Raw genomic sequence first — 24660 nt, forward strand, 5'->3', positions numbered from 1 at the left:
TTAAGGTTAATGCTCAAAACACAGTACAATCATGGTACCATAGCCTTAAGAAACCCAATTCTGTGGACTCTAGAGTAAAAAACTATGGTACTTATTTTAGAATATAGAAGGCTCTACTTACATTAAAAATAATTATATTAAATGTTTTAAAAGACCACTATAGAATTTCTAGTGAAAATTGAGGGAAGCTTTACTTTGAATATTTGACTTGAGTTGCTGAAAAGATTTTTTCCTGGCTCCTGCATTTTGCCTTCTTTGACCCTTAATCTACGTTGAGGATTGGCAGCACTATCTTTTTAACCAATGTAAAACATAGATTTGGAAGGAGTAGTAGAGTGTCACATGTCTTCTGTTTCATTAGGGCATTGTGTTATGTTTTTAAAAGCCTTCCAGTTTCAGCTTTGAGCTAAGGAATTAATATGAGTAGAAATATCATTAAAATTTTGTTAGGCGATAATGAAATAAATTAAAATTAACAGTCACCAGAAAGAGGCCCCACAACTGACTTGGGGACAAGTTGGAGTAATTTACCTTCTCTTGGTCTAGATTATTCTTTGTAAAATGAGGGAGCTGGGTCTTTAGAGGCTAGAATTGTAGCCTAGAGAACAAAAAATAAAAACTTACTATGCATAGTGAGAGATAACATCAACAAAGTTGAAGGCAGAATTTGTCTAATCATGTATTGACCTGCATATTAAATATGCTTTCTCTTCACTGGGAAAACTAGCACATTGAGGAAGAATTAGAACAGTGTTTGAACCAAGCATAGGAACCTGTATAAAACATTTGTAACAGATATAACAGAGGCATAGAGACAGTGGTCCATAATAAAGTTTTCCATTGATTTCCCAGCTAAATGAGAAAAATAAGGACAAGGTAATGAGTTTTTCATAAAGCTATTTGCATTTATTCTCCTTTAAGTTGTGATTTGTATTGTATTATTTGTAAAAATATTATCAACAGGAGTAAATGGAGGGTTTTTGTTGTTGTTGCTTGTTTGTTTTCATATTTGACACAAGAGATTATATAGATCTTCTGGACCATTTAACCGCTGGGCTCAGTTTCCTTTTTTGACAAAAGGGAACGATAATACCTACTGAAGGATTGCTGTGAGAGGTAATTACTTTGGTAATGTTAAGGCAGTGTTTTCAAAGTGTGTAGCAGTATGCCAAGATAAGGTATTGTAATATGTGTAATTTTAGTGTTAATTTTAAACATGCATTTTTACTCCCTAGGTCGGGGCAGTCTACATTTAAACAATATTTCTAATCAGCCAAATGATGAAAACGTTATGGGAGTACTCCAAAAAACTGAGGCTCTTTCATCTGTCCTAGATGAAAGTAAATCTGTTTTAAATAAAAATCAAGAGACATCTAAGCAGTATCAACAGAAAATTGCCATGTATGTAACTCCTATATGTTATTGTGGGGTCATCTGGTGAAAATGGTTCTGCTTTTCCTTGACTTGCATGTGAAGTATTTACTGTGAAGACTGTGAGCTGTTTAAAAGTTTATTACTTAATATTTATGGGTAACTTGTATAGAAACATATAATAAGGTTTCTGTTATTTTTTGTGTTAGAGAGAATGCATGGAAACCAGCTGACATATTCAGTACCCTGGGGGAAAGAGAACGTGATAGAAGTTTGTTGGAAGCAAAAAAAGCCCAGTGGAGGAAAGAGCTTGGTAGGTAATTATTATACCTGTTATTATTATAGATTAGGTTGTGTCTTTTTGTCTACTCGGTGTGCACCAAAAGACCAGAGGTGAGCGATGAGCATTAATATCATTAGTATCATTCTGGAGCTCAAAGATTCCTAAACTTTTCTCGGTTCCTGAGAATCCATTTTAATATTTTTCTATTGTAGAAATCCTATGCATTTAATGGTTTTATTTAAAAATAATTGGGTTCGGGGCACCTGGGTGACTCAGTCAGTTAGGCGTCTGACTTTGGCTCAGGGCATGATCTCATAGTCCATGAGTTCGAGCCCCGTGTCGGGCTCTGTGCTGACAGCTCAGAGCCTGGAGCCTGCTTTGGATTCTGTGTCTGTCTGTCTGTCTGTCTGTCTGTCTGTCTGTCTCTCTCTCTCTCTCTCTCTCTCTGCCCCTCCCCTGCTTGCACTCTGTCTGTCTGTCTGTCTCTCACTCTCAAAATAAATAAACATTAAAAAAAAAAATTAAAAAAAAGTAAAAGCATAGAGATGGGCTTCATCTTCCACTCAACTAGAAAGCCCTGTGAGGCAGTCATATCGCTGATGAGACAGGTGATATAGAAAAAGAGATAAGCAGAAGAAATTGGGAATGAATTATTTATGTTGGAAGTCAAAGTAGCAGAAGTTTGAAGAAATTAAATGTATGCTAATAGTATCTGAAGGTTTGGAGATTCGTTGTGTCTTTATATCATAATTTCAGCTTTAAATATTTTCTTTCAATACACATTTTGCTTATCAGACTGTAACACCAAACTTCTGAAGTAAGATGGAACTGCTTGGAAATGACTAAAGTGTTTTATGTTTTATTACCTAAAAAGAGTTTACTTTCTTCTACTGTTAAGAAAGCACCTTTCTCTTTGTTAAAGTCCTGCTTTCATTAATTTTCTTGAAATTTAGATTTATACATCTCTGAATCTTTTTAAAGTTTATTTTTGAGAGAGAGACAACATGAGTGGGGAGGGGCAGAGAGAGAGGGAGACAGAGAATCCCAAGTAGGCTCTGCACTGTCAGTGTGGAGCCTGACGTGGGGCTTGAACTCGTGAGACCATGAGACCATGACCTGAGCCAAAACCAAGAGTCGGGTGTTTAACCGACTGAGCCACCCAGGTGCCCCTATACATCTCTGAAATTTTAAGAACTATTGATTTGGGACCTTGTTGTTATATTAGTTTGTTAGATACAAGATTTTGTTTTTTCACTTTTCAGCAGTTATGAATAATAATGGCATTTATTACATACTTACTTTGTGCTAGGTCCTATACTGAAATAGGCACTATTCTCATTTTACAAAAGAAGAAACTGAGTTTTAGAAAGGTGAACAGCGATTTGCCCTGTTACACAGATAGGAAGTGGTTGAACTAGGATTCGCTTACAGGGTTCTCTGAATCCAGAGGTCTCACTTTTCAATCTCTTTGTAATACCTGAGTGAACATTATAGGAAAGTAGAACTTCAGAATAATTAGCATGTTATAAAATACGTTCTGAAAAAATTGCTTTTTATTGCCAATTGTGATAAACATTTTTACATCCATCTGTGCCATACATAAGTTTGGTTCTGGTTAAATGTTTTCTTTTATTCCATATTTCTTAAAATTCTTCTCTGTTTTGTGAGGTAATCTCCTTAAAAAACAGTTTTGATTAGATCTGTGTTGGAATCTGCACTCTTTAAGAAGGTCATGATTTGTTTACATGATTTTTTTTTTACATTTTTTATACATTTTTTTTAAAAAGGACATTATTTACAGATGAACAGGTTGCTTTAAAGAAGAAAGAAAAAGAAGCTTCTGAAAAATGGAACAATCCTTGGAAAAAATTTGAAAGTGATAAAATAGTATGGGAAAAATTTCAATTTCTTGACCAGTCTAAGGTAAGAGTATAAAAATGAAGCATTTTTAGAATATAAGACATCTTAATTTTACTTTTAAAAAAAATTTGTTTTTTTTTAACGTTTATTTATTCTTGAGACAGAGAGAGACAGAGCATGAATGGGGGAGGGTCAGAGAGAGAGGGAGACACAGAATCCGAAACAGGCTCCAGGCTCTGAGTGGTCAGCACAGAGCCTGACGCGGGGCTCGAACCCACGGACCGCGAGATCATGACCTGAGCCGAAGTCGGATGCTCAACCGACTGAGCCACCCAGGCGCCCCTACTTTTTTAAATTCTAAGCCATGTTCATATCATAAAGCTTTTTAAAAAAATTTATTTTTCATGTTATTTTATCTCATTCATTCATTCATTCATTCATTCCGTTAGTAGGCTTCATGCACAGCATGGAGCCCAATGTGGGGCTTGAACTCAGAAGAGTTCAAGACCTGAGCTAAGACCTGAGCTAAGATTAAGAGTTGGATGCTTAACTGACTGAGCCATCCAGGTACCTCTCATATCTTATTTTAGAACAATTTTATTTTGAATTTAATTATGACCTCAGCTAGGTTCTATTTGCATTCTGTAAATTGTCTTACTATATAGATGAGTGTAGAGGCCTGAGGCACCTCCTTCAGGCTCCTGTAAAAGAGCTCTGCATTTTTTTAGGTGACCACAAAACACTGCCAGTGACCATGTGGTATCCACCACAAGGTTATGTCAAACATAAGTATATACCAGGTGTCCCTTAAGTAGTGTTTTAGTGACCTTTAAATTTTGCCTAGGTTTAATATTATATAAAGAAAGTGTTTTCTCTTTGTTTTCTCTTGTGTTTTCTCTTTGTTTTTAGACTTGTGCTAGCTCTTCTAGCATTCTGTCACAGTCTCCTTGTCAGGTAACAGTGGTCCAGGATGATGGGCACCCACTAATTAGAGTTGGTCAAATTTTAGAGGTAAGTGCCATTACTTTGAATATATAAGCCTTTTAGTACTTGATCTCTATTTTCCTTGAAGGAGTGAATCTAAATATTTTTATTTTATTTTAATTAGCAGTTAATTTTTACTGAGTGCATTATGCTCCTTAAATTTAAAAAAATATGAACTTTTCTTTTTTATATATATATATATATATATATATATATAATAATTTTTCTTTCCTAGTGAACGTTTACAGTTTAACAAATGTGTTCTGAAAATAATGCAGTAACCTAAAGGGATGATTCTGGTGGTAGACGTTTTCAGCACTGGTAGATTTCTTATAGAACCCTCCAGGTTAGATTGTGTGGCTTCCATGGCTGTTTGTTCTGCTCCATATATAGGGCTGACTTGCCTACATCAAAGAGTTCTATAGTTGTTGATAATTTTACATTAACAAAAGGAATGAAATCTGAATTGTATTTTTCCACATTCCCAAAAGTACTTTGACTATTGAAAGGCAATAAATTAGTCTTGATAGAAGGCATTTTACAAAAATCTTAGTTTTGAAGGATAATTTTAAGTGTAAAGTTAAAGTGTAAAGTTTAAAAATTGATACATGCAGGGGCGCCTGGGTGGCTCAGTTGGTTGAGTGTCTGACTCTAGGTTTTGGCTCAGGTCACAATTTCCTGGTTTGTGAGATCTGTGCTGACAGCACATAGCCTGCTTGGGATTTTCTCTCTCACTCACTCTCTCTCAGCCCCTCCCCCACTTGTGTGTGCACTCTCTCTCAAAAACAAAATACTTTGATGCATGCAGATACTACTAAAAATTACAACTAAAACTGTTCATGAAGTTGGTAAGAATTAGTTGTTAGCTTATTTACAGTTCAACATTAGCATTGAAGTATCTTTAATACTAAAAATGGTAAGGTATTTTCAGTTACCAAAAAAATTTAGATTGAAATGTTAGTATATCATTTCTTATTGCTTAATTTGTACTATTTTTAGGTCATTTATTATCTGAGAGTAATTTATACTATGATTATTTTCTTAAATTTTTTTTAATGTTTATTTATTTTTGAGAGAGAAAGACAAAGCATGAATGGCAGAGGGGCAGAGAGAGAGGGAGACACAGAATCCGAAGCAGGCTCCAGGCTCTGAGCTGTCAGCACAATCCCGATGCGGTGCTTAAACTCACAAACCGTGAGATTACGACCTGAGCTGAAGTCAGATGCTTAACCGACTGAGCCACCCAGGCACCCCTATACTATGATTATTAATGCAAATAAATAATTAGCCATTCGAGGTGACTTTTAGGTGTTTTTACATTTCATATGTATTTTTAAATGATAACATGTGTCTTTTTTTTATAATCCAAAAAACCAATAAAATTATTTATACTGTGGAGTCAGAGATGGGAATTGGGGTGGGAGAAGAACTAGAAAATAAAACACACACTAAATGTAAGGCTGGACAACCAAGGCTTAAAGGGTATCATTATCTATTCTCTTTTTTTTTTTTTACTGTTTAAATGCAGTTTTTATGCACTTATGTGTATGCATGTGGTAGGATATTGGAGAGATGCTGTTGAGGGGAAATGAATTAACTGTGTAATTTTAAAAAACCCTTCTTAAATATCTGAAAGCAGTTGGCTTCAGAAATCCATCCCATAGCCAGACTGTTTTACTATTAAGTTAACCTTTTTGTGTAATTAAGAGGAGCAAAAATTTGGTTGCAAGTAGAGTCACCAAGGCCAATTTTGTTAAAACATAAGGTAATGCATATAAAGTGCTTATTAGAACATTGGCTGACAAATAGCAAATACTCAATGAAAGTTTACTTTGTTTGTAACTTACAAAGCATATCTTTTTGGAGTCCAAGGCTGTTTGGCGTCAGTTCTCTCACCAGCTTCCCTTCTTCTTTCTTTTTTTTAAGTTTATTTATTTTGTGAGAAAGAGCAGAGGGGCAGAGAGAGAGAATCCCAAGTAGGCTTTGCACTGCCAGTGCTGAGCCTAACTAGGGGCTCGAACTCATGAACCATGAGATCATGAGATCATGAATCATCCAATCATGAGATCAGACACTTGGAACTGAACCACCCAGTTGCCCCTACACTGTGTAATTTTAAACTGTTGTGTTTCTAAGAAATTTACTTCTAGCCTCAACTTTTTTGAGAACATCTCACCTCCATGCAGACTTGGCTTTCCCTAATCACTACTCCTTGCTGGGAAACCTTTTAAGTGAAGGAAGTATATTCAAATGCATTCTTTAACATGGGGAAGAAAGAGAGGTTATCATTCTGCTAAGTTTCTTAATGCTACCACCATACTATAGTTCTGCATTTGGCCAATAAAAAATTATATGTTTTTTCCTTTTTAACCTTTTTTTTTTTTGTGGTAAAATACACAAAACATAGAATTTACCATTTTAATCATTTTTAAGTGTACACGTAGAGGGATTCAGTACATTCATTTTGTCAGTCAACCATTGCCGCTGTCCACCTCCAGAATTTTTTCATCATTCCAAACTGAAACTATCCATTACAGTCACTCCCCATTTTTCCCTCCTCCTAGCCCCTGGCAGCCATTCTAATTTGTCTATGAATTTGACTATTCTAGATACTTTAAGTGGAATCACGTAATATTTGCTCTTTTGTGTCTGACATACTTCATTTATACTGTTTTCAGGGTTCATCCGTGTTATAGCATGTATCAGAGTCTCATTCCTTTTTAAGGCTAAATAATATTTCATTGTATTTATAATACTGCATTTTGTTCATCCATCCAAATGTTGATGGATATTTGAGTTGTTACCCCTTTTTGGCTATTGTGGAATAATGCTGCAATGAACATTGGTGTACAGACAATCTCTTTGAGGCTCTACTCTCAGTTCTTTTGGGTAGATACCCATATGTGGAATTGCTGCATCGTATGATAATTTTATATTTAATTTTTTGTTAGGTTTTACCAGTTTTAATTTGGTAATTTTATATTTAACTGTATTGTTTGCCATAGTTGTTCTACCATTGCACATTTCCATCAGCATTGCACAAGGATTCTAATTTCTCCACATCCTCACCGACTTTTTTGTAATAACTGACCTAATAGGTGTGAAGTGGTAGCTCATTGTAATTTTGGTTTACATTTCCTTAATGATTAGTGATGTTGAACATTTTTTTCGTATGCTTGTTGGCCATCTGTGCATCTTCTTTGGAGGGATGTCAAGTTTTGTGCCCATTTTTGAATTGGGTTTTTGTTGTCGTTGAGTTGTAGGCATTCTTTATTCTGGGTATTAATACCTGATCCAATGTATGATTTGTACCATTCTTTATGTTGCCTTTTCACTTTCTTGATAGAGCCTTTTGATGCACAAAAGTTTTTAATTTTGATGAACTCCATTTTATCTGTTTTTTTTCCTTTGTTGCCTGTGGTTTTTGTCTCCTATCCAAGAAACCATTGCCAAATCTGATACAGAACTTTTCCCCTATGTTTTCTTCAAGATTTTTGTAGTTTCAGTTCTTATGTTTAGGTCTTTGATTCACTTGGAGTTAATTTTTGTATATAGTGTAAGATAAGGGTCCAATTTTATTCTTTCACATATTTTGCATTGGTATCCAGTTTTCTCAGCACCATTTATTTGAAAAGATTGTCCTTGATGGTCAATCATGATGACTCAATGATGGTCAAAAATCATGTGACTGTATATGCGAGAGTTTAATTCTGGGCACTCCATTCCATTGTTCTGTATGTCTCTTTATGTCACTGTCTCACTCTTTTAATTGTCCAATCTTTGTAGTAGGTTTTGAAAGCATGAAGTGTGAATTCTCCAGTTTTGTTCGTTTTTAAGATTGTTGTAGCTCTTCAGGCTTTCTTGAGATACCATAGGAATCTTAGGGTGGATTTTTCCATTTCTGCAAAATGCATCAAGTTTTTCATAGAGGTTGTGTTGAATCTGTAGATCACTTTAGGTAATTTTGACAATATTAAGTTTTCTGATTTCATGAACACAGAGTATCTTTCCATTTATTTGTGCCTTCTTTAATTTCCCTCAGCAGTGTTTTACGGTTTTCAGTGTACACATCTTTTGCCTTCTTATTCCTAGGTATTTTATTTTTGGTGCTATTATACATGGAATTGTTTTCTTTCTTTTCTTTTCTTTCTTTCTTCCTTTCTTTCTTTCTTTCTTTCTCCCTTCCTTCCTTCCTTTTTCTTTCTTTCTTTCTTTCTTTCTTTCTTTCCTGTTTCTTTGCTTATTTTGAGAGAGAGAGAGAGAACATGTGGGAGGGGCAGAGAGAGAGAGAGAGAATCCCAGGCAGCCTCTGCATCATCAGCACAGAGCCGAGCCCGTGCTTGTAAGAACAGCAAGTTGGTCCTAAGTAACATATATCAGGTGCCTTGTCCAACAGTTGGGAAATATTTTTCTCAGGCACACATGGATATTTACAAAAAGTGATTTGTGTTAGGCCATAAAGAAAGGCTCAGATAAAATTTAAATAGCTATTTTACAGTGATGTCTGACTACAAGTAACTTAGAAGTTTTAGAGATTTAAAAAAAGATTTTTTTTTTTTTTTTAACATTTATTCATTTTTGAGAGACAGAGAGCAAGCATGAGTGGGGAAAGGGCAGGGAGAGGGCGACACAGAATTCGAAGCAGGCTCCAGGCTCCGAGCTGTCAGCAGCAGAACCCCACCCCGGGGCTCAAACTCACGAACTGCAAGGTCATGACCTGAGCCAAAGTCAGACACTCAACCGACTGAGCCACCCAGGCGCCCGTGCAAAAAGAGATTTTTAAGTACTACATATGTATTTGGAAATTAAAAATCACACTACTGAATAACTTGAGTAAAAAAATCATAGTGGAAATCACAAATACTTGGAACAGAATTACAGTGTATATGCACACATCAGAAACACATCATAAGTTCAAGAGAAAGTGTATTAGAAAAGAAAATCTTTAAATGCTAGGTGTCTAAAGAAGTTAGAAAAAGAACAACAGAATAAATTATTTTTTTTAATGTGTATTTTTGAGAGAGAGGGTGTGCATGTGCACATACGCACAAGTTGGGGAGGGGCAGAGGGAGAGGGAGACACAGAATCTGAAGCAGGCTCCAGTCTCCAGGCTGTCAGCACAGAGCCCAATGTGGGGCTCGAACTCACGAATTGTTAGATCATGACCTGAACTGAAGTTGGACACTTACCCAACTGAGCCACGTAGGCGCCCTAAGAACAACAGAATAAATTCGAAGAAATCATGAAAATAAGGATACCAGTCCTAACCTAAAGCTGAAAGTTGCCTGTTTGGAAAGAAGTAATAAATCTCTAGGAAAGATGATCAAGAAGATAAAAATTATGAGTGGCATAATTACAGAGAGTAATCAGTAGTGAATATCTTATGCCAACAATTCTGAAAACCTTGGTGAAATGGACAAAATTACTATAAAAATTATAACTTAAAGGAACTGACTTAAAAGGAAACCGAAAGCTTGAATAATCCTGTTACTGTTAAAGGTAGATCTAGTTAGAAAGATTTTCCCACAAGAGATGCAAAATACCCAAGTGGTTTTACTAACAGTTTCTACCAAACTCTATCCACATGATCAGGCAGTAAAAATATGGAATAGCTCCCAATTAATTCTATAAGACTGTGTAAACTTGGTATTAAAGCCAGAAAAATACAAAACAAAAAAGGAAAATAAAGTTTATTTTGTTCAGGAATATATACCCAAAAATTCTAAAGAAAATATTCCCAATTAAAATTTAGTAATATATAGAAAGGCGATAATATATCATGACTAAGGCAGATTTTTGCTAGGTAGTTAAGGAAATATTTTAAAATCCACAATAGGGAAGAGAGAGAGGGAGGGAAGCAAACCATAAGAGACTCTTTAAAGATAGAGAACAAACTGAGGGTTGATGGAGGGGCAGGGGGACTGGGCTAAATGGGTGATGGGCATTAAGGAGGGCACTTGTTATGGTGAGTACTGGGTGTTACATGTAAGTGATAAATCACTAGTTTTTACCCCTGAAACCAATATTATGCTATATTTTAACTAAAGTCTAAATAAAAATTTGGAGAAAAAAAATCCATTTTCTTACAGACTCCAAAATAAAATAAAATCCACAAGTATATTATACCATTTTAATAACAAAAGAAAACATTTCAATAGGTGCAGAAAAAGCACTTGATAAAATTTAACCCCAGTTAAGGAATTTCCAATTGAGTATTTAAAAAAACAAATCAAAACACTACCATATGTTGGAAAAACTGGATAGCTACATGCAAAAGAATGAAACTGGACCACTTTCTTACACCATACACAAAAATAAACTCAAAATGGATTAAGGACCCAAACTTGAGACCTGAAACCGTAAAAATCCTAGAAAGGAGCGCAGGCAGTAATTTCTGTGACATCGGCCATAGCAACATTTTTTTTTTTTTTTTTTAGATTTCATCTCAGGCAAGAGAAACAAAAGCAAAAATAAACTATTGGGACTTCCTTAAAGTAAAAAGCTTCTGTATAGTAAAGGAGATAATCAACAAAACTAAAAGACAACCTACTGAGTGGGAGAAGATATGTGCAAATGACAAAACTGATAAAGGTTTAGTGTCCAAAATAGATAAAGCACTTATGCAAGTTCAACACCAAAAAAACCCAAATAATGCAATTCAAAAATGAGCAGAAGACATGAACAGACATTTCTCCAAAGAAGACATACAGATTGCCAAAAGACATATGAAAAGATACTCAGCATCACTTATCAGGGAAATGCAAATCAAAAACACAAACGAGCATTGGTGAAGATGTGGAGAAAAAGGAACTCTCATGCACTGTTGGTGGGAATGCAAACTGGTGCCACCACTGTGGAAAACAGTATGCTCCAAAAATTAAAGATAGAACTACTATATGATCCAGAAATCGCATTACAGGGTACTTACCCAAAGAATATGAAAACACTAATTTGAAAGGATATATGCATCCCAGTGTTCATTGCAGCATTATTACAATAGCCAAATTATGGAAGCAGGCCCAAGTATCCATTGATAGATGAATGGATAAAGAAGATGTATTATATATGTACAGTGGAATGTTACTCAGCCATAAAAAATGTAATCTTGCCATTTGCAACATGGATGGAGCTAGAGAGTATAATACTAAGTGAAATAAATCAGAGAATGACAAATACCATATGATTTTACCCAAATGTGAATATAAGAAACCAACAAAGAAAAAAAAGCGAACTGAAAAATAGACTCTTAATTATAGAGAACAAACTAGTGATTACCAGAGGGGGGATGGGTGAAATAGGTGGAGGGGATTAAGAGTATACTTGATGAGCACTGAGTAATGTGTAGAATTGTTGAATCACTATATTGTACATCTGAAACTAGTAGAACATTGTATGTTAACTATACTGGAGTTAAAAAACAAAACCCTAAAGCTGACATCCTAAGTGAGAAATTTTAGAAGTATTCCAATTTTAGTATATGTGCTGCCGAAGCGAGCACTAGAAGTATTCCATAAGGAGATAAGATGTTCAAATTATTATTTGTTATTGATTGGTCCTAGCCAGTATAGCAAGACAAGGGGACAAAATTAAGTCATAAGAACTGGAAAAGAAAAAATAAAATTGTAATGATTTTTCATTTATATAGAAATAAAACCTAAAACATCTATGGACAAAAAGTGAGGATTAATAATTTGAAAGGCCATAAAATTTTAACAAATTTCATAGGTTCAGATTACACAGAATATGTTACCTGATCACAGTGGAATTAAGCTAGATATCAGTAACAAATAGTAAAAAAAATTCCCAAATGTTTAATATTTAAGCAATATAGTTCTGTGTGAATGAAAAACAAAGTATATGAACTCTGAAAATGAAAATATTGCTTATAAAAACATGGGTTTTCTGTGCTTAGAGGTAAGTTTATAGACTTAAATCCATTTCTCGAAAAAGGAAGACTGGAAGACAAAACATTAATGATCTAAGTAATTCATTCAAGAAGTTAGAGAAAGAAGAGCAAAAATTATACCCAAAACAAGTAGAAGGAGGGAAATAAGATCAGAGTGGATATTAGTAAAACTGGAAATAAATATACAGAATTAAGAGATCAACAGTAGTCCTTTATAAAGGTGTTTAAATTGATAAACCCCTTGTGAAGACTGGCATGAGTGAAAAAGGGGATACCACTAAAGGGTCTATGGACATTAAAAAGGTAAGAATGGGAGTACCTGGTAGCTCAGTTGGTTGAGCATCTGATTTCAGCTTAGGTCATGGTCTCACGGATCGTGAGTTTGACCCTCACATTGGGCTCCTTGCTGCCAGTATGGAGCTTGCTTCAGATCCTCTGTCCCCCTCTCCCTCTACCCCTCCCAAGCTTGTGCTCACTCTTTCTCAAAAATAAGCTTAAAAAGTAAGAATACATGAACTTTTGTCAGTACGTTAGAGAATTTATGAAAATGGACAAAATATTAGAAAAAACAAATTACTAAAATTGACACATGAAATGGAAAATCTTGGCGAACCTATTTATTAAAGAGCTGGACTCCATCATTAAAAATCTCACAAAATAAACCCAAGGCCCAGACATTTTTATTGGTGAATTCTTCCACGTAATTAAAGTAGAAGAGAAAGCTTTTCAAGGTTTATGAGAGTGGAATAAACAAAACCTGATACTCAAAGCTGACAAGACAAATATTTTGATATGAAAACTTGACAGTACAAGAAAGAGAAGAATTTTAAATGGTACATCATGATGAGTTGGGTTTATTCAAGGAACACAGGCTGGGTTTAACATTCAGAAGTCAATGATACTCCCTTGTATTTTGAGGAATGACAGGTAAATTTAATCAAAGGGTTAAGATATAAAAATATGCTGACATCAAGGACACAACACTGGTGGCCCAAATGTCCACCAACTGATGAATGGATAAAGAAGGTGTGGTATATATTTATACATACACACACAATGGAATGCTACTTGGTGATGAAAAGTAATGGAACCTTGCTGTTTGCAACAATGTGGATAGAACTGGAGGGTATTATGATAAGCGAAATAAGTCAATCAGAGAAAGATATCCTATGATTTCACTCGTGCAATTTGAGAAACTCAACAGATGAGCATAGGGGAAGGGAAGGAAAAATAAGATAAAAACAAAGAGGGAGGCAAACCATAAGAGACTCTTAAATACAGAGAACAAAACTGAGGGTTGCTAGGGCGGGGCGGGAGGGTGGCAGTTGGGTTAAATGGGTGATGGGCATTAAGGACGGTACTTTTTGGGATGAGCACTGGGTGTCATATGGTAAGAGATGAATCACTGGGCTCTACTGAAGCCAAGACTATATGTTAACTAACTTGAAAATAAATTTAAAAAGTTCTCTTTGAGGGCACCTGGGTGGCTTAGTTGGTTAAGTGTCTGACTTTGGCTCAGGTCACGATCTCAGGGTTTGTGGGTTTGCGCTTCCTCTCTCTCTCTCTCAAACTTTAAAAAGTACTCTGCGAATATTACTGTTAGATTATAAAATACATGGAGAAAATATTTGCAAATTACCTGATAAAGGGCTGTATCTAGACTATATCTTTTAAAACCCCCAAAATTCAGTAATAACTAATTTTTAAAATTTAAGTCTATTTTGAGAGAGAGTGTGAGCAGGGGAGGGGCAGAGAGAGAATCCCAAGCAGGTTCTGTGACATTAGCACAGAGCCTGACATGGGACTCAAACCCGTGAACCGTGAGATCATGACCTGAGCTGAAATTAAGAGTTGGACGCTCAACCGACTGAGCCACCCAGGTGCCCCAAGAGAAAATAATAATTTTAAGTGTTTCCTAGTAAGTTAGAGAAGTAAAATGAATTATTCAAGTGGTAAGGAAGTTATAAGAATCCTTGAGTAGGAAGTGGAAGACTGAATTAAAAACTGATTTTTTAAAAATTATTTTTTAATTTACATCCAAATTAGCATATACTACAACAGTGATTTCAGGAGTAGATTCCTTAATGCCCCTTACCCATTTAGCCCATCCCTCCTCCCCCAGCCCATCCAGCAACCCTCTCTTTGTTCTCTACATTTAAGAGAAATGAACTCAGTAAGTTTTCCATAGGGTTGTAAAGACACGTATACAAAACATTTTGTGAGTGATTTTGGGAATTTTCAAGGGTAATTTTGACTTGTACCTAAACTGAATAATTTGTAACTCGACTGAAATTTGAAACGTCTAGTTAAATCAGACTTAAACAGATGACAGAGTCTAAAATGATTGAGTGCCATGTTGAGAAAGTCTTGTAAGGAGGTAAAAAGGGACATTTGCTTCTTTTCCATTTTGATCTTCAAAATCATATTTCTAGAAATAGAATTGTTGAATTACTTACTTGAAGATAATGCTTCTTTTGAAGTGACTCTTTTAGGCTTAAGGAAATGTGATGGTTTTTATCGCTTTAAAACATGTAAGAATACATGAGATACTAAAATTTTTTCTTGTTGTATAAATATTTCCTACCTTTAACTAAAGCAGTTTGTCAATTGCCATTGCTTCTGTTAAAAACAAAGGTAGAAAGTATCATTATGAGATATATTGTGACTGTAGTAGTCTATCAAGCTGTTTTTTTAATTATGTCCTGCAGTTATTTCGTGTAACAGTATATTTGTTACTTAGCTGGTGCATTTCAGGACAGTTTGAGTAGTACATATTATTTTCTTTTTGTTAGAGTATCCTAAATTTTCATAAATTAAGAAGCAACAACAAATTTTTATGCTACTATTCTAATTTTTGTTTTTTTCTTAGAATTCAAGGACTTAACCTAGACACAATATGTTTATCTTATTGAAATGTCGTCTACTGTGATAAGGCTGTAGCAGTAGAAATGGAAAAGAGGGATCTCTAGAGAGGCATTATGATTCAATAGAGAAAGCCTCTGGTACTCATATCTTCCTGGCTCTTGGTCCAGAGGCAGTATTTCCTGTGTTCTGAAGCCAGATGTAAAACAGTATTTTACATCTAACTTAAATGATCAGTAACTCCTTTCAAAGTCTAAATGAGACTATTAGGAAAAACTTTTTTTTTCTTCAACGTTTTTTTTTTTTTTTTTTTTTTTTTTTTTAGGAAAAACTTTTAAAAATCTTATAATTATTTTAGAAAAAGAATTTTTTATTATAAAATTCCTTTTTTTTACATTTAGTTACCTTACTGTGTTCTCTACTTCTGTATGTTACAAGTATGATTCTAGAAATTGGAATAGATCTATTTAATTGTATAACTCAAATTTTTTTCTTTAAAATTATTGTTCCTCTTAGAGATCAGTGCCTTTCTGCTTAAATCTATATAAGTTCTTGGCAAGATTTATAAATATAAAGTGGTTACAAAAAGAGAAGCGAACTTCAGCTAGTATTGATGACTCTTGTTTAGGAAGCAGTACCACTGGAGCACTCTTTCAATGCTGTGAAACAAGAACAGCAGAGAAAATGGATTGAAGATTTGAACAAACAAATAGAGGATGATCGGCAAAGAAAAACAGAGGAAAAAATTACATCTTCAAAGGTAAGGTGGCAAATATATATGGATATAAAGGTGAAAAAAAATAATTTCAAAGTCTTTAATCATAAACATAAAAATATCCTGAAACTATTTGACAAGACTACACTATTCAAATTCTTACACAGTTGTTCTTCTGAAACTTTTATCGAATGCATTTAGTAAGTGTGATTTTGCATACTTAAAACTAACTTCTTAGGAATTTCCTAATTCTTTGAATTTCTCATATTCTTGAAGCTAGTTACCGAAATATATATGGAATCAATAAAGAATGTAGTTTCATTAATTTTATTCTTATTCTGTTCTGTGGTAACTTTTAAAAATCGTGTTTGAGGGGCGCCTGGGTGGCTCAGTCGGTTAAGGATCCGACTCTTGATTTCGGCTCAGGTCATGATCTCATGGTTTGTGGGTTTGAGCCCTGCATCGTGCTGTGCACTGACAGTGTGGAACCAGCTTGGGATTCTCTCTCTCCCTCTCTCTGCACCCCCCCTCCCCCACGGAATAAACAAATAAACATTAAAAAAAATTTTTTTTTTAATTGTGTTTGTTGTATAGGACTTTATACATGTGAACAATTGGAAAAATTCTTAGTAATTCTTACTTATCATGATTAGGGTGAGGAACATGACAGATGGACAATGCATTTTGGTTCATTAAAGAACTATCCTGCTTCTCAGTCTCAACTCTCCTCTCGGTCAACATACAACCAACCAGAGTACTTCTGTGTCTCTCCGGACACTCAGGAGCTGGCTGATATCAACAGTGTTTATACACCTATGAGTGGAAGCCAGGTTGAACCTTCAGAGGAGGAACATATAGCAAAACCTCTTAGAGATACGACTATGGCAAACAGTCAGAAAACGAAGTAAGTTTATTCTTCAGTATTGATTGATGTTTAAGAAAGTCTGTGCTTTATTAAAAGAGTTGCTGTTATATTTATAATATGTCTTAATTGATTTTAGGTTTGGTATTTTTGTTTAAAGTATAAATGAATAGTGGATATATCTGAAACAAAAGTGATTTAGCACCTTGTTAAACCCACCTTTTGGGGGTTTTGAATAGCTAAAGTGTCTGTCTTGCCAGTTTTCTCCGTTCTATGACTGCTCTCTTGGACCCAGCTCAGATTGAAGAACGTGACAGGCGACGACAAAAACAGTTAGAACATCAGGTATTGCACTGTAAAATATTGTTCTTTGCCTTAATAAATAATAGTCCTAGCCAGCAGATGCCTAAATAAATGGCAGTTAAAATTTCAGTGTAAATGTGTAGCACAGGCCCTGTCCAATCCTGTGATAAGTCTAATTCTTACTTCAACTGGCATTATATTAAAATTACATTCATGCTAAGAACTAGACAGTATCATGTAGTACAGCCAGCCACCTGCCTGCCAGAAGAGGTCTTTAATATGTAAGTTGCACGTATGAAATGGCACTAAGTCTTAAGTTATTATTGGTTATTTTTTTTCATTGGTTTAGTTCTCCTGAATTCTGTTCAGGATAAGAATTAGTTCTTTGTAAGGGAATTATATAGGGCATTGAAGTAGAATTCTGATTGAGAAATCTAGCAGACAACGTAAGAAAGACTAAGATTTAATTTCTCTCCTAATTTTAGTCTAACACTAAAGGGACTTAAAATTCTGAATAATTCTTTAAAATCACCGATACATGAAGAATTCAGTTTAATTAAAAATGTTACTCTTGGGGCGTGTGGATGGCTCAGTTGATTGAGCGTCTGACTTTGGCTCAGGTTATGATGTCAGGGTTTGTGAGTTTGAGTCCTGCGTCGGGCTCTGTGCTGACAGCTCAGAGCCTGGAGCCTGCTTCAGATTCTGTGTCTCCCTCGCTGTCTGCCCCTCCCCCACTTGTGCTCTTTCTCTCTCTCTCAAAAATAAGTATTACAAACTTTTTTTAATAATGTTACTCTTAGTTTAGTGAACAGACATTTTTTTTTTTCAACGTTTTTTATTTATTTTGGGACAGAGAGAGACAGAGCATGAATGGGGGAGGGGCAGAGAGAGAGGGAGACACAGAATCGGAAACAGGCTCCAGGCTCCGAGCCATCAGCCCAGAGCCAGACGCGGGGCTCGAACTCACGGACCGCGAGATCGTGACCTGGCTGAAGTCGGACGCTTAACCGACTGCGCCACCCAGGCGCCCCTAGTGAACAGACATTTATAGAGTATCTGTTGCTTACCAGGCATTATGCTAAGCACTAAGCACTCAGCTGTTTCTGGATTAGTTCTTCTAACAGCCCTCCTGGGGTTAAAGAAAAAGCATATGTAGAACTTGACAGATGAGATGGGAGAAATAGATTGGGAATTTGACAATTTAACTTTACTTATATATGTAATACTGTATTGTGTATCATCTGATACTGATAAGCTTATTTTAGGAATATAAACAAATGCTAAAAATGGATTTTTTAATTTGTAACAGTAATTTGTGTCATTTATGATTTATGACCAGAAAGCTATCACTGCTCAGGTAGAGGAGAAACGCAGGAAGAAACAGCTGGAAGAACAGCAAAGAAAGAAGGAAGAACAAGAAGAGGAGTGTCGCTTAGCACGGGAGCGAGAAGAAATGCAGAAGCAGTATGAAGAAGACATACTTAAGCAAAAACAAAAGGAAGTAAGTATTTATATATTAAAAAATTTTTTTTATTGAAATACAGTTGACACACAATGGTAGTTTCAGCTATACAAAATAGTGATTCAGCAGTCCTGTATGTTATGTGTGTTCGTAGGTACCATCTGTCATCATACACACTATTAGAGTACCATTGACTATATTCCCTATGTTGTAGCTTTCATCCCCATGACTTATTCGTTACATAACTGGAACCCTGTACCTTCCACTCCTCTTCACCCGTTTACTGATTCCATCCTACTACCAGTTTGTGGGGCTGCTTTTGTGTTTGTGTGGGGTTTTTTGTTTTGCTTTTCATTCAATATTTTTTAGATTCCACATGTAAGTGACTTCATATGGTATTTGTGTTTCCCATCTGACTTATTTTGCTTAGCATAATACCCTCTAGGTCCATGCATGTTAGTGCAAATGTCAAGATCTCATTCTTTTTTTTTTTTTTAAATTTTTTTTTTCAATGTTTATTTATTTTTGGGACAGAGAGAGACAGAGCATGAACGGGGGAGGGGCAGAGAGAGAGGGAGACACAGAATCGGAAACAGGCTCCAGGCTCCGAGCCATCAGCCCGGAGCCTGACGCGGGGCTCGAACTCACGGACCGCGAGATCGTGACCTGGCTGAAGTCGGACGCTTAACCGACTGCGCCACCCAGGCGCCCCAAGATCTCATTCTTTCTTATGGTCGAATAAAATATAGAATATGTATACACCACATCTGCTTTATCCATTCATCTACCTACGGATACTTCGGTTGCTTCCATATTTTGGCTGTTGTAAATAATGCTGCAATAAACATAGGAGTGCATATCTCTCTTGTTTCCTCAGGCAGACACTCAGTAGTGGAATTATTGGATTGTATGGTAGTGCTATTTTTAGTTTTTTGAGGAAAGTTCATACTGTTCCGCAATGGCTGTACCGATTTCCATTCTCACCAACAGTGTATGAAAGTTCCCTTTTCTCTACATCCTCACCAACACTTGTTATTTCTTGTCTTTTTGATATTAACCAGTCTGACCAATGTGAGATGGTATAATTATGGTTTTGATTTGCATTTCCCTGTCGTTGAGCATCTTTTCCTGTGTTTGTTGGTCATCTGTGTCTTTGGAAAAACCTCTATTTGAATCTTCTGCCCTTTTTTTAAAAAATCAAGTTATTTGAGGTTTAGGTTGTTGTTGTATAACTTCTTTATGTATTTTGGATATTAACTCTTTTTCACATACATTGTTTATAGATAACCTTCGCATTCAGTAAGTTGCCTTTTGTGGATGGTCAGAAGTATTTTATTTTGATGTAATCCCAACAGTTTATTTTTACTTTTGTTTCTGTAGCTTGAGGAGACATATCTAGAAAATTGTTGCTAAGGCCAGTGTCCAAAAGGTTACTACCTATGTTTCTTTAAGGAGTTTTATGGTTTTAGATCTCACAATTTAGATCTGTAATCCATTTTGAGTTTATTTTTGTGTATGTTGAAGGAAGTGGTCCAGTTTCATTCTTGTGCTTGTAACTGTCCAGTTTTCCCAGCACTATTTGTTGAAGTGACTTCTTTTTCCCATTGCATATTCTTGCCTCTGTTGTAGATTAGTTGACCATATTAAGCATGGTTTTATTCCTGGGCGCTCTATCCTCTTTGATCTCTGTCTGTTTTGTGCCATTACTATCCTATTTTGATTACTAAAGCTTTGTAGTATATATACTTCAAATCTGAGATTGTGATACCTTTAGTTTTGTTCTTCTTTCTCAAATTACATTGGCTATTTGGGATCCTTTGTGGTTCCATACAAGTTTTAGGATTATTTGTTCTAGTTCTGGGAAAAATACTATTGGTGTTTTGATAGGGACTGCATTGAATCTGTAGATTGCTTTGGATAGAATGGACTTTTAGCAGTGTTAATTCTTCCAGCCCATGAACATGGTAATATTTACATTATAAATAATATTTTAGAGTAAAAAATTGATTTTTTTAAGCTTATTTATTTTGACAAAGAAAGCATGTTTGAGTGGGGGAGGGGCAGAAAGAAGGGGAGAGAGAAGCCCAAGCAGGCTCCATAAGCAGCGCAGAGCCTGATGTAGGGCTTGATCTCACAATGGTAAGATCATGACCTGAACCAAAATCAGGAGTCTGATGCTTAACTAACTGAGCCACCCAGGTGCCCCAGTAAGAGTCTTTTCAAAAAGAGTAGATCTCTGGTTGGCTAGGAAAACATCTCTATTAAGTGGCACAGACAGCATAGGTATGGTTGTGTCAAGTACCATGTCATACAGTGACATTTGATTGCCATGGATTTGGGAGGTTTGGAGAAGAGCCTTTGAGCCTTTTCTCTGGAGCTGGGAGATGGGTCTAAGAGCCTGCATTTTCTTGATTTTTCCCATTTGCAGGCCTTCACTCCACACTTAGCTGATGAAACAGCATATGGTCGGGGTTCTAATTTGATTATGTTGAATAGGCTGAGCTAACTACTCCTATGAAATAACTGTATACATGAAAAAAATCTAAGTATCGCGTGCTTGAATTGCAAGAAGTGGCCATAAACCTTATAGGTTTTTTTTGTTTTTATTTAAAAAAATTTTTTAATGTTTATTTAGTATTGAGAGAGAGAGAGAGAGAGAGGGACAGCACAAGCAGAGGAGGGCAGAGAGAGAGAGAGGGAGACAGAATCCAAAGCAGGCTCTAGGCTCTGAGCTGACAGCACAGAGCCTGCCTGATGCGGGGCTCAAACTCACAAACTGTGAGATCATGACCTGAGCCAGAGTCGCTTAACCGACTAAGCCCCCCAGGCGCCCCGTATAAACCTTGTGTCCTACATCTTAATCTATTTTTACTCTTAATGGAATTCTGATGGAATTGACCATTGGTTTTAGAAGCTTTCAAAACTTTATTATAAATTTGAGTGGGTAAAAGGGTTCTTAAATTTGTGATCTAATACAGATAAAAAGATATTAAATACAGAGAAAAGATACTAAAATGTGAGCTTCAAAAGGGAAGGAACTTTGCCCAGACTGTTCTCCCAATATCTTGAATAGTGTCTGACACATAGTAGCTTATCTACTCAGAATTGTCAAGTCTGTACGTGTTTGATAATTGTATTTAATACCTTTGTGCACCTCAATAGGAAATCATGGCTCTCAAGACAAATGAGCTATTCCAGACAATGCAAAGAGCACAAGAGCTAGCACAGAGACTGAAACAGGAACAGAGAATCCGAGAATTGGCTCAAAAGGGACATGACACTTCTGGATTGATTAAAAATCTTGGCGGTAAGCGCTTCACTAGTATTTTACTTATGGGGTGCCTGGGTGTCTCAGTCGGTTGAGAGTCCATCCAACTCTTGATCTTGGTTTACTTCATGACTCACATTTCATGGAATTGAACCCTGCGCTGGGCTCGGTATTCTTTCTCTCTCTCTGCCTCTCCCCTGCTCATGCACCACGCTCTCTCTAAATAAATAAACTTAATAAAATAATTAAAAAGAATTTTACTTATAGTATCTTTTGAAGATGCTTTTAAGTAATTTCTTATTTTTAGTGCCTTTAACACACCTATTAACTAAATGTTTTTTAAGGAATTTCAGACTTTGAGCTATTGGAACTCTATAATGCTTATTTTATTTGAGAAATCACCTTAAGAGTATACTAAATGTTACATTTTCTAGTAATCTTAAATTCTCTTTATGTTTTGCTCACAGTAGGGAAAATGTTTGCTTTTTTACCCAGTTTTTGGAGGAATATATTAAGTGATCTCCCTAAAATTCAATAACAGATTAAAATGCAGGTAATTTTTTGTAAGAAACTTTAGGAGAGCCCTTTTAAATTTGTATTGCAGTGTTCACACTTCCTGATTACACCAAACGTCTTCTTTGTATTTAGTTGCTGCTATACGTAATTTCTGTTAACATTTCTGAAGTGTCATTATGTTGGATAACATATTTCTCTTGTCAGTTAATACAAGTGGAATATAATGAATCTACTAACAACATTTCAAATTTAGGACATGGCTTGGATGACGTCAGTGATAAAATGAATATATGTATCAATTCTACAACCTCTCCCAAAAAGGACACTGCTGTGCAAACAGGTATTTGTTTAAAAGTTGTGATTTGGTTTAAGATTTACTTAAAATTAACATCACAGTTAGAATTAAGCTCAATTTAAAATTGAGCTCAGTTAAAAAATGAAAGGAATTCAAGGTTTTCAGTAAGAATAAGAAAATAAAGGGATCTCCTGGCTTTTCATTTCTTTGTAACAGCTTTATTGAGATATAACTCAGATAACATAAAATTACCTCTTTTAAAGAATACAATGCAATGTGTTTTTTCTAGAGTACAATTAGAGTATATTTAGAGTTGTGCAACCATCTCCACAATTTTAGAACACTTTTATAACTCCAGAAAGAACCTCTGTATTCATCAGCAGCTTTTGTCCACTTCCTCCCTCCTCTCTAGTCATAGGCAACCACTAATCTACTTTCTGTTACTCTAGATTTGTCTGTCCTAGACATTTCATATAATTGGAATCATACCATATGTGGTGTTTTGTGTCTGGATTATTTCTTTGCATAATGTTTTAAGGTTCAGCATGTTATAGCGTGTACTTCATTCTTTTTTATCATTGAATAATATCCCATTTTGTGCATATACCACATTTTGTTTATTCCTTCATCAGTTGATGGACTTTTTGGTTAATTACACTTTTTAATTACAGATATGCTATGAACACTCATGCAGAACCTGTATTTTCAGGTTTCCTGGGAGAAAAGAGTAACATTGCTGAGTCATATATAACCAACTTTATGTTTAGCATTTGAGGAACTACAAAACCATTTTCCAGACAACTGTATCATTTTATATTTGCATCAGCAGCGTATGAGGGTTTCAGTTTTTCTGCATGTTCCCCTGCACTTATTCTCATGGTAGTGAAGTAGTATGTCATTGTGGTTTTGATCTGCATTTCCCCAGTGAGTAATGATGTTGAACATCTTTTTTATGTGTTCATTTTAAATTTTAAAAAGTTGATAAGGTAATATCCATGTTGGATATTATTATCATAGATCTCCATGCTTACTGTGAATCCTTTCTCTTTATTTATCTTTCTAGGAAAATTTTTTTTTATATAATTGTTTTAATGTTTAATTTTGAGAGAGAGAGAGTGTGTGCACGGGAGCGTGCGCGGGGGAGGGGCAGAGAGAGAGGGAGACACAGAATCCAAAGCAGGTTCTGGGGTCTGAGCTGCCAGCACAGAACCCGACATGGGGCTCGAACTCACTAACTGTGAGATCATGACCTGAGCCGAAGTCAGACACTTAAGCGAGTGAGCCACCCAGGCGTCCCTCTTCCTGGGAATTTTTTATGAACTTGCAGGAAACCCCTTTATCTTTTCACCTTTTTAAATTGAGATATAGTTGACATATAACATTTTTTCAGTTGTACAATAGTGATTCTATATTTGTATATGTTGAAAAATGATCACAGTAAGTCTAATTAGCAGTTTCACCATCGATTACAGAATTTTTTCTTGTGATGAGAACTTTTAAGATTTACTCGCAACTTTCAAATATAGAATTATTTTTAACTATAGTCACTGTGTTGTACATTACATCCCAAGACATATAACTGGAGTTTGTACCTTTTGACCGTTCACCCATTTTGCCCTTCCTTTTACACCACTGCTGCTCTTGGCAACAGTATCTGTACCTATGAGCTTCTGGATATATATATATATATATTTTTTTTTTTTTTTTTTTTTTTGACTATGCGTGTTTTTTTAAGATTCCACATAGAAGTAAGATCATTATGGTATTTGTCTTTCTCTTTTTTCACTTAGCATAATACTCTCAGGGTCCATCCATGTTGTCACAAATGGCAAGATTTCATTTGTTTTTATGGCCTGATAATATTCTTGTGTGTGTGTGTGTGTGTGTGTGGTGTGTGTGTGTGTGTGTGTGTGTGTGTGTGTACACACTACATTTTCTTTATATTTGTCCGACACTTAATGTTGCTTCCGTGT

At 35.6% G+C, this 24660-nt stretch overlaps 1 protein-coding gene across 7 annotated transcripts in view; it reads left to right on the plus strand.

Moving 5' to 3' along the window:
* Nucleotides 1-24660, plus strand: part of CCDC66 (coiled-coil domain containing 66) — a 51496-nt gene that overhangs the window by 12171 nt on the left and 14665 nt on the right. For 5 of the 7 annotated variants that reach the window (XM_030307049.1, XM_030307052.1, XM_030307054.1 and 2 more), the window contains 10 exons: nt 1236-1401; nt 1581-1684; nt 3456-3577; nt 4424-4525; nt 15895-16026; nt 16635-16885; nt 17104-17188; nt 18486-18647; nt 21771-21915; nt 22646-22732. In XM_030307049.1, coding sequence (XP_030162909.1) covers nt 1236-1401; nt 1581-1684; nt 3456-3577; nt 4424-4525; nt 15895-16026; nt 16635-16885; nt 17104-17188; nt 18486-18647; nt 21771-21915; nt 22646-22732 — 1356 coding nt within the window. Of the gene's footprint in view, nt 1-1235; nt 1402-1580; nt 1685-3455; nt 3578-4423; nt 4526-11870; nt 12708-15894; nt 16027-16634; nt 16886-17103; nt 17189-18485; nt 18648-21770; nt 21916-22645; nt 22733-24660 lie in introns of those variants that run through there. The other 2 variants (XM_030307050.1, XM_030307055.1) reach the window with 2 other exon arrangements.

Source organism: Lynx canadensis, chromosome A2 (genome assembly GCF_007474595.2).
Source record: "Lynx canadensis isolate LIC74 chromosome A2, mLynCan4.pri.v2, whole genome shotgun sequence".
Taxonomy (NCBI): Eukaryota; Metazoa; Chordata; class Mammalia; order Carnivora; family Felidae; genus Lynx; species Lynx canadensis.